Consider the following 12,519-nt stretch of genomic DNA (forward strand, 5'->3'; position numbering starts at 1 on the left):
CACCCTGGCCACCCTTCTGGCCCCCAATCACACTAAAGCTCATTCCTACCTCAGGACCTTTGCACTTGCAGTATCCTCTGCCCCTTGACTGGTCCATTCACATGGCTGGCTCCTGGTCATGCAACTCAAATGTCACCTCCTCAGAAAGTCCCCCTCCAACCATCGTGTCCAACGCTGCACCCCCATCCCTCGAGTCCCACCTTGACTTATCTTTTTCATGGAACTTGCCACACTCTGAAGCACCCCATGTATTAAGTGGTTTTCTCATTTGTGGTCCACCTGCCCACTGGACTTTAAGCTCCATGTGGGCAGTCCGGCCAGTCATGTTCTCGGGGCTTTCCCAGTGCCTGCACAGCGCCTGGCACACCCTACGGGCTAGGTAACGTCTGTGGAATGAGCAAGTTAGGAGAGCCAGGAGTCCTGGGCCCTGTGAGATCTTGGATGAGTCACTTCCCTCTCCAGCCTCAGGCCTGACCTCAGCCTACTGCCAGAGACCCAGAGGGGTGGGGCTGAGCCGTCCCCTTCTGTGAGCGCAGGACTCTGGGGCTCTGGCAGCCTTGTCGGATCCAGACTCCAGGGAAACCGAGGCCCAAAGGTCCTGCCGAGCTTCCTTCCCCCACCCTCCTCCACCTACTACCCTTTACTCAGCCTCCCGGTTTATCTGACCTTACAGCCTGGCACACAGGAGGTGTTGGAATGAGCAAAGGAAGGGCAGGGTCAGCTCAGAGCGCCGCCGAGGGCAGCCTGGCAGGGCCCATTGTCTGGGGCCCCCTGGAGGAGGCGGTAGCCTCACCCTCCTGTGGGCCCCCAGGCTTAACGCACTCCATGTCTCAGCTTCCTGCTGAGCCCAAACAAGAAATTCTCCATGGCTTGTGCCAGCTCAGAGAGGCTGAGCAACCACCCAAGGTCACCCAGACGACTGGGGGTGAGGTCAACAGTCTATTTTCTAGGAACCCACCCTCCAGCCCTGCAGCATAAGCTATCCCTTTCCTCTCCCTTCCCCATCAGCCATTTTTCGTTTTCTCAAAGGCTGATGGGGTGGCAGTGTTTGGTGTAGCTGAGCAGCTTTCCCGAGGTCCAGAGTCCTCCAGTCCTGGGGGTCAGCTCTTGGCCCAGAAAGCCCCCCACCACGCTGTTCCCACCCACTCTGAACTCCAGCCGCAGGGAAATGTTTCTTTCTCTCAAATGCCAGGCTCTCCCTCACCCCGGACCTTTGCTATGCCCTCGGCCTGGAACTCTCCCAGGGCTGCACTTGACTCTTCTGGTCTCAGCTTAGAGGACACAGCCATCCAGTAATTAGGCCGGGGCCCCTTCCCTGAGCTCCAGGGCCCCACGCTCCTTCACGAGGCTTTGTCACACCCGGTTGCTTTTGTAAAGACCCCTCCCCTCCGGACTGTGAGTTCTGTGAAGGTGGACTCTGCATCTTGCTCCACCCCCAGGTCCCCATCACCCAGCAGAGGGCCTGTCACATAGCAGGTGCTCAATGAATATTTAATGCGTTAATGAGGTCCGTTTTCATCCTTTCAATTTTACAGATTAGACCACTGAGGCACAGACAGGTTTAGCACCTTGCCCAGGTCACACAGCCAGGCCCCAGAGGAAAGGACGGCTTGGGCATGGTCGGATTGGACGGGGGTCAGAGGCCCGGCTGGAGTTTCCTGGAGGAGGGAGAAGGAAGGATCAGGGGCTGTGCAGCCACTTTGCTCTGCTCTGTTCCCAGTGATGTCTGTGTGGCCAGCACCCTTGGTCTGACCACCAACCCCTGCCGTTATTTCACAGATAAGAAAAGTGACTCCCAGGGGCTGGCCCCATGGCCGAGTGGTTAAGTTCGCGTGCTCCACTTCGGTGGCCCAGGGTTTCGCCGGTTGGGATCCTGGGCGCAAACATGGCACCACTCATCAGGCCACACTGAGGTGGTGTCCCACATGCCACAACTGGAAGGACCCACAACTAAAAATAGACAACTATATACTGGGGGCTTTGGGGAGAAAAAGGAAAAATAAAATCTTTAAAAATAAAAAAAGGAAAAGTGACTCCCAGAGGAGGGTAGAGCTTACTCAAGATCCATAGTGGACTCCAACATAGTGCCTCCTAGAGCTGCAGGCCCCCCCAACACCCCACCTTCTCCCACCTGCATCCCTAGAGGGACAGGAGCCAGGGGGCCACCCCAGAGGGAGGCCAGTGGGCTCTGCTTGAGCCAGGGGCAAGGGGTTGGGAGACCTGGGTTCTCAGGCTGGCCTTGCCACTTACCCGTGCATAAGCCCCTTAAAGTCTCTGGGCCTCAGTTTCCCCATCTGGATGGCTCCAGGGGGCTGGGCTGGAGCCTTCAGTCTCCCTGCTTCCCCAGAGCATGGGGACAGGCTGCGGGAGCTCGTGGGCAAGAACACAGGCTCCTGAGTCCAAAAGGCATAGTCGAGTCCTGGTTCCAGCTTTCATTGCTGAATGATCTTGCTCAGTCCCTTCACCCCCTGAGCCTCCATTTCATGGTCTGTAAAAAGAAAATAATAGCATTTTTTGAGGATTAAATGAGCTAATGTGGGGGAGTCCCTGGCACAGTGCCAGGCACAGCAACACCGTCGAATGAGGCTGTGTCGCCTTCGTGTTAGTGAGCGGACACCGCCCTCTGGAGGCCAACGGGAGGAACAGCCGGCGAGGGGAGCCCAATCTGCTGCCCTGGCCAGGCTGGAACCGTCGTTCCGGGCGTGCGCCCATTGTCCAGATGGGGAGAGCGGCCCGGCGCCGGTCACTCGGTGTGCGCCTCCGCCCACTGGCAGAGGCGACGGGCGTAGCAAGCTGGGCTGACAGGGGAGAAGGTCCGGCCCAAGCAGCACAGCGTCCCGCATAGGTGCTCCAGCCGCTTGTGAAGCCCGTAGACCGTGACGAGGTCCACGAGGCCCAGGAAATAGCGTTGCTCCGGCCCATCCACGATGTGCAGGGCGTTGGGGGCGTCCGGCAGCAGCCGGCGGTTCTGGGCTCCAGACTCCTCCGGGCTCTGGATCCCTCGCACAGACCTGGGGACAGACAGGAGGGTGAGGCTACCGCCTCCTCCAGGGGGTCCCAGTCAGTGGACCCTGCCAGCGTGGCCAGGCTGCCCCTCGGCGGCGCTCTGCGCTCACCGTGCCCTTCCTTTGCTCATTCCCACACCGCCTGTGTGCCAGGCTGTGAGGTCAGATAAGCTGGGAGGCTGAGTAAAAGGTGGTTGATGCTCAGGAGCTGCACTAGCCGATATGCAGCCGCTAGCCACATGTGGCCATTGAGCACTTAAATGTTGCAAGTCCCAATTGAGATGCAGGGAAGTGTAAAATACATACTGAATGTCATTGTCCAAGACAGAATGAGACAAAGAATGTAAAATATCTCATAGATGTTTATATTGATTAGATGATGACATGATAAAATTTTGGATGTATTGAGTAAATAAAATATATTATGGAAATTATTTTACGGGCTGGCCCCGTGGCCGAGTGGTTAAGTTCGTGCACTCCGCTGCAGGCGGCCCAGTGTTTCCTTGGTTCGAATCCTGGGAGCGGACATGGCGCTGCTCATCAAACCACGCTGAGGCAGCATCCCACATGCCACAACTAGAAGGACCCACAACGAAGAATATACAGCTATGTACTGGGGGGCTTTGGGGAGAAAAAGGGAAAAAAAATCTTTTAAAAAAATTTAAAAGATTAAAAAAAAGAAATTATTTTACTTGTTTCTTTTTACTTTTTAAAATGCTACTAGAAAATGTAAAACTGCCCGTGTGCCTCCCATTGCTTTTTTTTTTTTTTTTTTAGGACAATTAGCCCTGAGCTAACATGTGCCGCCAATCCTCCACTTTTGCTGAGCAAGTCTGGCCCTGAGCTAACATCCATGTCCATCTTCCTCTGTTTTATGTGGGACACTTGCCACAGCATGGCTTGACAATCGGTGCCATGTCCACACCCAGGATCCCAACCGGCGAACCCCTGGCCTTGGAAGCAGAACATGTAAACTCAACCACCGCACCACCAGGCTGGTCCTCCCATTGCATGTTTATTGGGTAGCGCTGGTCTAGAGCAGTGGGTCACACACTGGTATTTGGGTATTTCCCAAGCTTCAATTTGGGGTCATCCAATCGTGGAAGTTTCAGGGTGGCAGAACTGAAACCTTGTGAACAAACTCCAACTCTACTTTGCAGATGCTGTGTTTTTTTGCCTCAAAATGTATTCCAAATCAGAAGATGCCTTTGGCTGGGCCCCCAGTCCCAGCCAGAAGCAAGTGCAATTCCCTAACACTGTCCTCCTGGGGGTGGGAGGGAGGTGGGGGGTTGGAGGGTGGGGTGGCTAAAGGGGTTTATTCCTGTCTTGCCCAAGGAAGTAAGCCAATGAGAGACAAGCCCCTCCCAGGCACCAACCAATCAGAACCCAGTGGTGTGGGAGCCTGAGCAAGGCGCTGGTACTCTGTGGTGTCAGGGTTAACATGGATGAGGAAGAGGTGGGAGGGAGTGTGTTCTGAATGAGGGCTTGGAACTGGGTGAGGGCGGGGCTGGGACAGTGGCTATTGACCGGCCAGCATGGCAATATTTCAATAGGATAACCATTACATGCAAACTCGGTCTTACAGGCTGAATGACAGCCATGATCTAGGCGCCGGCCGGGGCAGAGGGTAAGGGAGAAGCTGACCTAGCTTGGATGGGCAGACTTGCGGGGTTCTCTGCCCCATGGCAGGCATTCCACCATCTGGTCAGGACGTGCCCAGCCCAGCCATGGGTTGTGTGGGGAGCCATTACCCTGGATTCTGCCCAAGCCACACCCATCCCAACATGATGATGGGCACAGTGGGGATGACCTCAGCATCCTAGGAGTGGAATGGCAGAGTTAAGGGGCAAGGGCTCTTTCTGAGGCAAAAATTAAATAGGTCTGAAACCTCCAATGGCTCCACATCCCCTTCTAGAAAATGAGCAGATTTTTCAAATTGTCATTGAAGCCCTTATCCAGCCGGATCTCACCTGTCTTTTCCCCTGAGCTGTGGTCCACCTGTGCCCGCTACCCCTGCCAGCCAGACTTCATTCAGCCCCCGACATACACATACACACACACACACACACACACACATACAAACACGCACTTTCCAGTCTCCCAGCCTTTGCCTGCACTGTCCCCCCACCTCACCATCTGTGTTTTCCATGCTCTCATCACCTCATTCCTGTCGGGGGCCCACCTGACTGTGCTGAAGATGAGGCTACAGCCCAGGCCCTTCTCATCCTCGTGGAGTTGCTGGAAGGCCACCAGGAGGCTGTAATCTGTCATGTTGAGCTCCCGGAGGAAGGCAGTGTCCAGTTCCATCTGGCGGAGGAACCAGCTCCGCTGGGGCCCTGCCGGAGCATCAGGAGGGCAGGTGCCATTACTGTCCCATTTCACAGATGAGGAAACTCAGCTGTAATGAGCCTTGGTCACCCAGCTAGTAAGTCCTGGGGGTAGGAATTGAACGCTGCTCTGCTTGACTCCAGAACCTAGGCTCTTAATGACTCAGGCACGGGGCAGTGCAGGGGACTCCCTTCTAACTTCACCCTGAATGGAGGAAGAGCAGGCAGTGACCGCCCCGTGGCTCACCTAGGTTGATAGTCTTGCCCTCAAAGTTGAGATCTTTCAGCACCTGGACGATGGGGCTGCCCTCCGGGGCCGGGTCCACCCAGCGGCTCACCTCGCAGCCCTTGATGTCATACCTAAGAGGCAGGGAGTGGAGGACGGCAGAATTCAGCTCTGCACAGACTTGAGACACACAGGGAGCCTCACAAGGTAATCCTAAGAAACAAGAGCTTCCACGGGGTGACTGTTCATATCCTCAGCACGGCCCCATTGCATTGCTGTCCCAGGTCAGAGATGAAGAAAAAGGCACGGAGAGTTCCTTTGACTTGCCCAAGATCACACAGTACGTAAACGGCAGAGTAGGGATTTGAACTCAGGCCCGGAAGCCGGCCCAGGCTTTCCCCCTGCCTGTGCCTGCGTCTCGGCCCAGTCATCCCTGGGGGTGTCCCAGACACAGGGGTCCAACCCTAGAGGGCAGCACCAGGACGGCTGGAAGGAAGGCCCTGGCCCTGGAGCACTAGTGGGGAGCTTGCCGGCAGAGTCAGGGCAATGTGCAGTCAGAGGCTGGGTTCAAATTCCTACTCCTCACACAGCAGCGTGTGGTCCTCCCCCGCCTCCGTTTCTCATCTAAAAAATGCGGATGATGATAAAACTATCCCTCAGAGTTGTTCTGGGAATAAAGAAGCTAATGAATGCAAATGGCTCAACACAGAGCCCAATGCATACTGAGCTCTCAGAGATGCTGGTCGGGGGTACCACGGTCTCCGACCCATCGGGGGATCTTGGGAACGTCCCTTCTCCTCCCCGGGCCTCGGTTTCGCCGGCCATCTAGGGAGCGTGGGGGCTTCAGGGGCACATTCCGGGTGGGGCCGGGGCCCTGCGAGGCCGACTCACCTCTCGGAGATGCGGCCGGCGGGAAAGAAGACGCTCTGCATGATGATGAAGTATTTCTGGGGACGGGGGTAGGGAGTGAGGGAGGCAGGATCTCACCCTCCAGCCGTCCCCTCCGGCCCGGCCCCCTCGCCTCCGCCTTACCCACCTTCTTTCCCTGGGCCACCCGGAGACTGTGCACTCCTGGGAGGTGAGAGGGTGCCAGGTGAGGGACCCCAAACTCGGCAACCCCGGGCCCATCCTACCCTAGTCCGGGCTCCAGGCCACGTCTCCTTCTCGAGACACGCCCCTCCAGGCTGCGCCCCCAGACCCCTTCCCCAGATTGGGTGGTTGTCCCCCCTGCACTCGCCTACAGACTTAGTCCCAAGTATGCGGGTCCTGAGATAAGGCCCCGCCCACACACCCTCCAGACAGGACTGTCCAATGCCCTCCTCCCCAGATCTTGGCCCCGCCCCCCGGCCCCCGCTCTCCCCGCTACATTGCGGCCTAGGACCCGCCCCCCACTGCACGCTGCTCGCCGCCGGACTCGCCTCCTGGCCGCTCCCCGCCACCCGGCTTGGGCTGAGCGCCCGTCCTGGGAGTCGCCCCACTCCCTGGCCCCCTGCGCTCCTCGCTCCCTTCCTCCCACCGCCCCGCAGTCCCGGGTCCCGGCCGGCCGTACCCAGCAGCCGCGCGAGCAGAGAGTGCGGGTGCCGCTGCAGGTGCTGCACGTAGCGGGGCAGGTGGGCGAGCAGCACCTGCACCTCCCGGCGCCGCTGGGTCTTCAGGAAGAAGCGCTGGTCGTGGCTGGGGGCGGGAGGGAGAGGTCACCGACCAGGCCGGGCTGGAGCGGCCGCCCCACCGCCCCTCTCGCCTCCCGTCCTCCCCCTCCGTCTCACCTCCTCCATCTGACCTCTATCTGGCCCTGACCCTCCCTCACCCGGCGGTTCCGTTTCTCGCCCCAAGCGCCCCCCACCAGCCCGGAACGCCACTCCCACCCCTTCCCCGCCCGCCCCTGCGGCCAGCTCACGACAGGAAGAAGCTGGCCTTGCTCTTGGAGGTGCTGAGGAACTGCAGGTAGGGGCCGCCGGGGCCCAGCGCAGCCTGGTAGTCCTCGTCCGCCAGGCCTAGGGAACGCCGCAGCCGGGCGAAGGCCGGGCCAGCCAGGGTGCCCAGCTCGAAGCCCTGCTGGGGAGGAAGAGCCGCCCCAAGAGCGTCCACAGGGGCCCACGTGTGTGCACTTGGCCCTAGTGCCAGGGGGTCAGGGTAACCACACCCTTCCTGCAAGGCTCTGAGGCAAGCCATCGCTCCCACTGCCTGAGGGGGAAACTGAGGAAAGAGAGCTAAGACGGGTACACACCCCCTTCCATGCAGCAGTCGGGGGCTTCCTACCTCGTGAACCTGGGTCAGGACCTGGGAGAAATCCTCCTCAGTGGGCGGCCCCTACAGGGAGGGGCAGAGGGGCTCAGGGCAGGTCTCCACCCCCACTGCCAGCCCCAGCAGCTCCAAGCATCCTGCACTTGGCCTCGCCCCCTTCCCCCAGTTGGACTCCTCCAGCAAACAGAGACCACTCTGGGTGGGCCTGGGTTGGGCCGATGGGTCGCAGGCCCTCCCAAAGCTGGAAAGAGGATGAGAATGAGTGTGGCAGATCCTGGGTGTGTCTCATCCACTGCTGGGTCCCAAGGACCGGGCTCTCAGTTCAAGCCCGGCACACGAGCTCAGACACATGTTGGCCAAGTGAAGCCGGATGCCATCCCAGTAACAGAGGATGGCCTTGAAGCCAGGGGATCTGCCTGACTCGGCCTGGGAGGAGCAGGATGAGAGAAAGCTTCCTGGAGGAGGTGACTTCTAAGCTGAAATCTGAAGGATAGTGGAGGGGAAGAGCAGGGTGCTCATCACAGTGGGAACAGCATTGGTGGCCACCAGGAAGGGAAGGAGGGCCCAAGTGGCTGAAGCAAGTAAGGGAGGGATGGAGTGTGAACGAGGCTGGACACTTGGCCCTTGGGCTTGAACCAACAGGATCCTGAGGCCATGCTGAGTGTTGGGGAGCCCTGGAAGGTTCTCAGCAGGTGATGAGATTTAGAGGACTCTTACACTCTCCCTGGACCTCCAGGTCCCTGTGCCAGGACTGGCCTGTGGGATGTGGTCACACTGTGCACACGTGTGCACACACACAAACACACATGCTCACCCACCCATCCAGCTGCTGAGCTTGCAGCTGGGTGACCCTTTCTGCTGAGCCAGCCTGGCCCCAGCCTGAGCTCCAGGGAGGATGGGCCAGGCTGATGGAGTGGGGGTGGGGTCCCTTCTCAGCCATACACCTGGCAGAGCTGGGAGGGCCTCAGAGACCAAAGAGTACAATCCCTCCCATCCATTATACAGATGGGGACACTGAGGCCCAAGAGAGGCAGATGCCCTTCTAGAGTCACACTGCAACTCTCTGGGTCAGGGGGTTCCTCACACGCCCACTGCACCCTGGACTTTCTGGCTTCCTGGCCCCAGCCCCTACCCCAGAATGTCCCTCCCTCCCTGCACCACGCCCCTACCTTCCTCCCCCTCTAGCCCTCTCCAGTCCCCAGCCCTGCAGTATTAGCGGGACAGGCCATCAGTCTGGTCTTGCTGTCAGTGCACGGGACAGGTTGGCCACTCACTGTGGGCGGGTGGTCCATGGAGACCTGCGTGGCAGCCCACAGCCCTGCCTGCATCATACACGTCATCTGGTGCAGCTCATGCCCCGGGTCAATCTCAAACAGGCCTAGGCGCAACCGCTTGTCCTGTAGATGCCAGAGGAGGCCACGGGAGCTGGAACCCGCAGCAGCTGCTCTGGATCCAGCCTCTGGGGAGGAGGCCAGGACCTGGTGGCAGGAGGCATGAGAGGCAATGAGCATCCCAGAGGGGAAAGACCAGGATTTGAGTCCCTCCTCCACAACTCATGAGCCCTCCTTTAATCTCTCTCTGCCTCAGTTTCCTCAGTTGTAAAATATGGATAATGCTAGTACCCTCCTCACTGGGTGTGGTGAGGAGCAGCCACACATGCCTGGCATGCAGTCAGCACCCAAAATAGAGTGATAGTTATTATCAGTAGGCAGAGCGTGGGTTCTGCAGCCAAACCCAGCCCAAGACTGACTGTCTCTCACCAGCTGTGTGACCTGAGATAAGTCACCTAACGTTTCTGCGCCCCATCTTCTCGCCTGTAAAATGAGAACTATAAGAACTCCTTCAGGGCAGGTATTAACTGTAGTTACTACTGAGTTTGAGCTCCATACACAGGAACCCTTGATAGTAGGAGCCCTGATGCCGGTGACTCGGTCATCTATTTCACTCGTCTACGTGGAGTTCCTCCAGGCCAGCGTGGAGGGTCAGATGAGGCTGAGCTCAGAGCAGCTCACCCATTAGTAGTGGGCGCCCACCACGTGCCAGCACCGGCTGAGAGCTTGAACTCCTTTTTTCTTTTTTTTTAAAGATTTTATTTTTTTCCTTTTTCTCCCCAAAGCCCCCCCGTACATAGTTGTATATTCTTCGTTGTGGGTCCTTCTAGTTGTGGCATGTAGGACGCTGCCTCAGCGTGGTTTGATGAGCAGTGCCATGTTCGCACCCAGGATTGCGAACCAATGAAACACTGGGCTGCCTGCAGCGGAGCGCGCAAACTTAACCTCTCGGCCACGGGGCCAGCCCCCAGAGCTTGAACTCCTATTAGCCCTATGAAGGAGGAGCTTTTATCATCATCTCCTTTTTCCCGCCCAAGGAGGAAACTGAGGAAGCTCTCAGAGGATACCAGCCAGACTCCTCCCTTCCTACCTGTGGCCCCATGTGGGGCTTGTACTGGTCCCAGTGCAGGACCCCTCCTGGGCTTGGATGCCCAGCCGCACTGGGAAGGAAGGCCCGGCTCCTGTCCCCCAACCCTTCCCTCTCCTGTCTTCTCTCGAGTCTGCACCTACCTCGCGGGGCCCCGGGCTGGGCGCGGGCATCGCTCCTGCAACAGCTTCCCGGCCTCTGGCGGTGTCCCCAGCCGCCCGGCCGCCCCGCGGCATGAGCCAGGCCCCGCCCCTGCCTCTGGATCGACCAGTCGCGCGGTGTCTGTCACGGCTGCACCCAATCCGCGCCGGGGGCGCCGGCGATCGCTTATGGGTCCCGCCCCCCGGCCTGTAGCATCCTTTGGATCGCGGTCCAGGGCGAGGCGGAGCAGCCGCACTTTGATAGGGTCCCCAGGGGTGTCGACTGGGGTCTTGGGTCTCGGGGCCGCTTGGGGAGGCGGGGAACTTAAATCAAGTCCCGCCCTCTCACTCTGGAGTGAAATTCCCACTTTGGCGTGAAATTCCCATCGGCTGTTTCTTTTTAATTTTTTTTTAAAGATTGGCACCTGAGCTAACAACTGTTGCCAATCTTCTTTTTTTTTCCTGCTGTTTCTTTCTCCCCAAATCCCCCCAGCACATAGTTGTATATTTTAGTTGTGGGTCTTTCTAGCTGTGGCATGTGGTACGCCGTCTCAACATGGCCTGATGAACGGTGCCATGTCCGCGGCCAGGATCTGAACCCTGGGCTGCAGAAGTGGGCCGCACGAACTTAACCACTCGGCCACGGGCCAGCCCCATCCCATCGACTGTCTTTCTGGTGAGGAAAATAAGGTCCAGAGAGAGAAGTGACTAACTCCAAGTCACATAGAAAGTCAGGGGCATGCATCATTCGACACATGTTTTGAACACTCAGCATGGGCCGGGAGCAGTGCTGGGCCCCGGGGACGTAGTGGTGAGTGAGAGGGAGGAACACGGCTGCCAGCGTGAGCTTTTATTATGATTTTATTTCTTTTTATTAAGATTATGATAGTTTACAACCTTGTGAAGTTTCAGTTCTATATTATCGTTAGTCGTGTTGTAGGTGGACCACCTCACCCTTTGTGCCCTCCCCCCACCCCCCTTTCCCCTGGTAACCACCAATCAGTTCTCTTTGTCTAAATGTTAACTTCCAACTATGAGTGGAGTCATACAGAGTTTGTCTTTCTATATCTGGCTTATTTCCAGCGTGAGCTTTTAAAAGCATGAATCGCATGACGTCACCGTCATGCTTAAAACCTCCAGTGCCTTCTCACGGCACTGGAACAAAATCCAACCCCCTCGACATGGCCCCCAAGCCCATCTTCCCACTCTCCAGCCCCATCTCAAACCACTTTCCTCACTGAGCCCACCCCTCCGCCACAGGGGCGCCCTGCTGCTCCTTAGCCACTAAACTCTTTCACACCTCGGGCTTTTGCAGGTGCTGTTCCCTCTGGTTGAAATCCTTTTCCCCAGGCTTTCATTTGCCTTATTCCATCTTATCGCCTCACCCGTCTAAGCATCCCTCCCCTCATTCTTGATCACATCGTCTTGCTTTATTTTTGTCATCACTCTTAACAATGAGACTGTCTTGTTCACTTGTTTGTTTCTTCCATCTCTCCCCTAGAAAAGGAGTGCCAGGATAGGAACCACGCCAGGCTGGTTTCCTGACTCAGTGCCTGGCACAAACCAATGTTCTATAAGTATATGCTGAACTGATTTAGGATGTGCAAAGGGTTTTGGTGAGTTCCAGGAAAAGAAAGACCAGAGTGGCTGGAGAGAGAAGGAGACAGTGAGCGAGTGAGCATGCAGGTTCCTGTAGGCCATGGTCGAGAGAGGGTGGAAACCCGGAGGGGCATTTTATGTGTGTGAGAAAGATGCTCACGTGTTTTCAAAAGGCACTGGTTGTCGTGCATTGTCAGATTGGAGGGGGCCAGAGTGGGCAGGGGGAGGGCAGTGAGGAAGCTTTGCTAACTCAGGGCGGAGGATGGTGGCTTTGCGTCAGGAACGTGACTACTGGGGGGAGGGGCAGTGAGAAAACGGGAGAATTGACAGGATTCGGAATTTCGGGGATGGGGCTAGGAGAGGAAAGCCAGGGTCAGCGATGTGTGTCAGGCTGGGGTCAGGGACACAGGACGATGCCAGTCATGAGAGGGGGCAGGGCATGAGGGCCAGACTTGGGTGAAGTCTGAGAATTCAGCTCATGAAAGGATGCCATTACAGTACCCAATGGGGACATCAGGTGGGTGACTGGTGCATGTGCAATGCATCAGGGTGCAGGAAAG

The 12,519-nt window shown here is 57.5% G+C and overlaps 1 protein-coding gene across 7 annotated transcripts; it reads right to left on the reverse strand.

The window, feature by feature from the left end:
• Nucleotides 1-1,472: 1,472 nt before the first annotated feature.
• Nucleotides 1,473-10,460, reverse strand: LOC100070387 (phosphatidylinositol-4-phosphate 5-kinase like 1). 7 transcript variants are annotated; one of them, XM_070250847.1, is made up of 11 exons: nucleotides 10,364-10,460; nucleotides 9,077-9,280; nucleotides 7,818-7,868; nucleotides 7,456-7,610; nucleotides 7,108-7,232; nucleotides 6,595-6,629; nucleotides 6,450-6,505; nucleotides 5,580-5,692; nucleotides 5,188-5,341; nucleotides 2,251-3,011; nucleotides 1,473-1,658 (listed from the first exon to the last, which is right to left on the reverse strand). In XM_070250847.1, the coding sequence occupies exons 1-10, from the start codon at nucleotides 10,454-10,456 to the stop codon at nucleotides 2,744-2,746; spliced, it is 1,254 nt and encodes a 417-aa protein (XP_070106948.1). In that variant the 5' UTR covers nucleotides 10,457-10,460; the 3' UTR covers nucleotides 1,473-1,658; nucleotides 2,251-2,743. The 7 variants fall into 7 exon arrangements, with proteins under 7 accessions (XP_070106948.1, XP_023484738.2, XP_070106950.1 ...); XM_023628970.2 differs by having other exon boundaries at nucleotides 7,456-7,613; XM_070250849.1 differs by lacking the exon at nucleotides 7,818-7,868.
• Between the last annotated feature and the right edge of the window lie 2,059 nt (nucleotides 10,461-12,519).

Source organism: Equus caballus, chromosome 25 (genome assembly GCF_041296265.1).
Source record: "Equus caballus isolate H_3958 breed thoroughbred chromosome 25, TB-T2T, whole genome shotgun sequence".
NCBI lineage: Eukaryota > Metazoa > Chordata > Mammalia > Perissodactyla > Equidae > Equus > Equus caballus.

What these genes read in the sequence shown, in the direction of transcription:
- LOC100070387 (XM_070250845.1), bottom strand. Translation starts at nt 10,456, where the DNA reads ATGCCGCGGGGCGGCCGGGCGGCTGGGGACACCGCCAGAGGCCGGGAA. An exon ending in AAGGCCAGCTTCTTCCTGTC is followed by an intron (nt 7,233 to 7,455) that starts GTGAGCTGGCCG and finishes TCCCGCCCCCAG; the next exon opens with CCACGACCAGCGCTTCTTCC. An exon ending in GGGTGGCCCAGGGAAAGAAG is followed by an intron (nt 6,506 to 6,594) that starts GTGGGTAAGGCG and finishes CCCCGTCCCCAG; the next exon opens with AAATACTTCATCATCATGCA.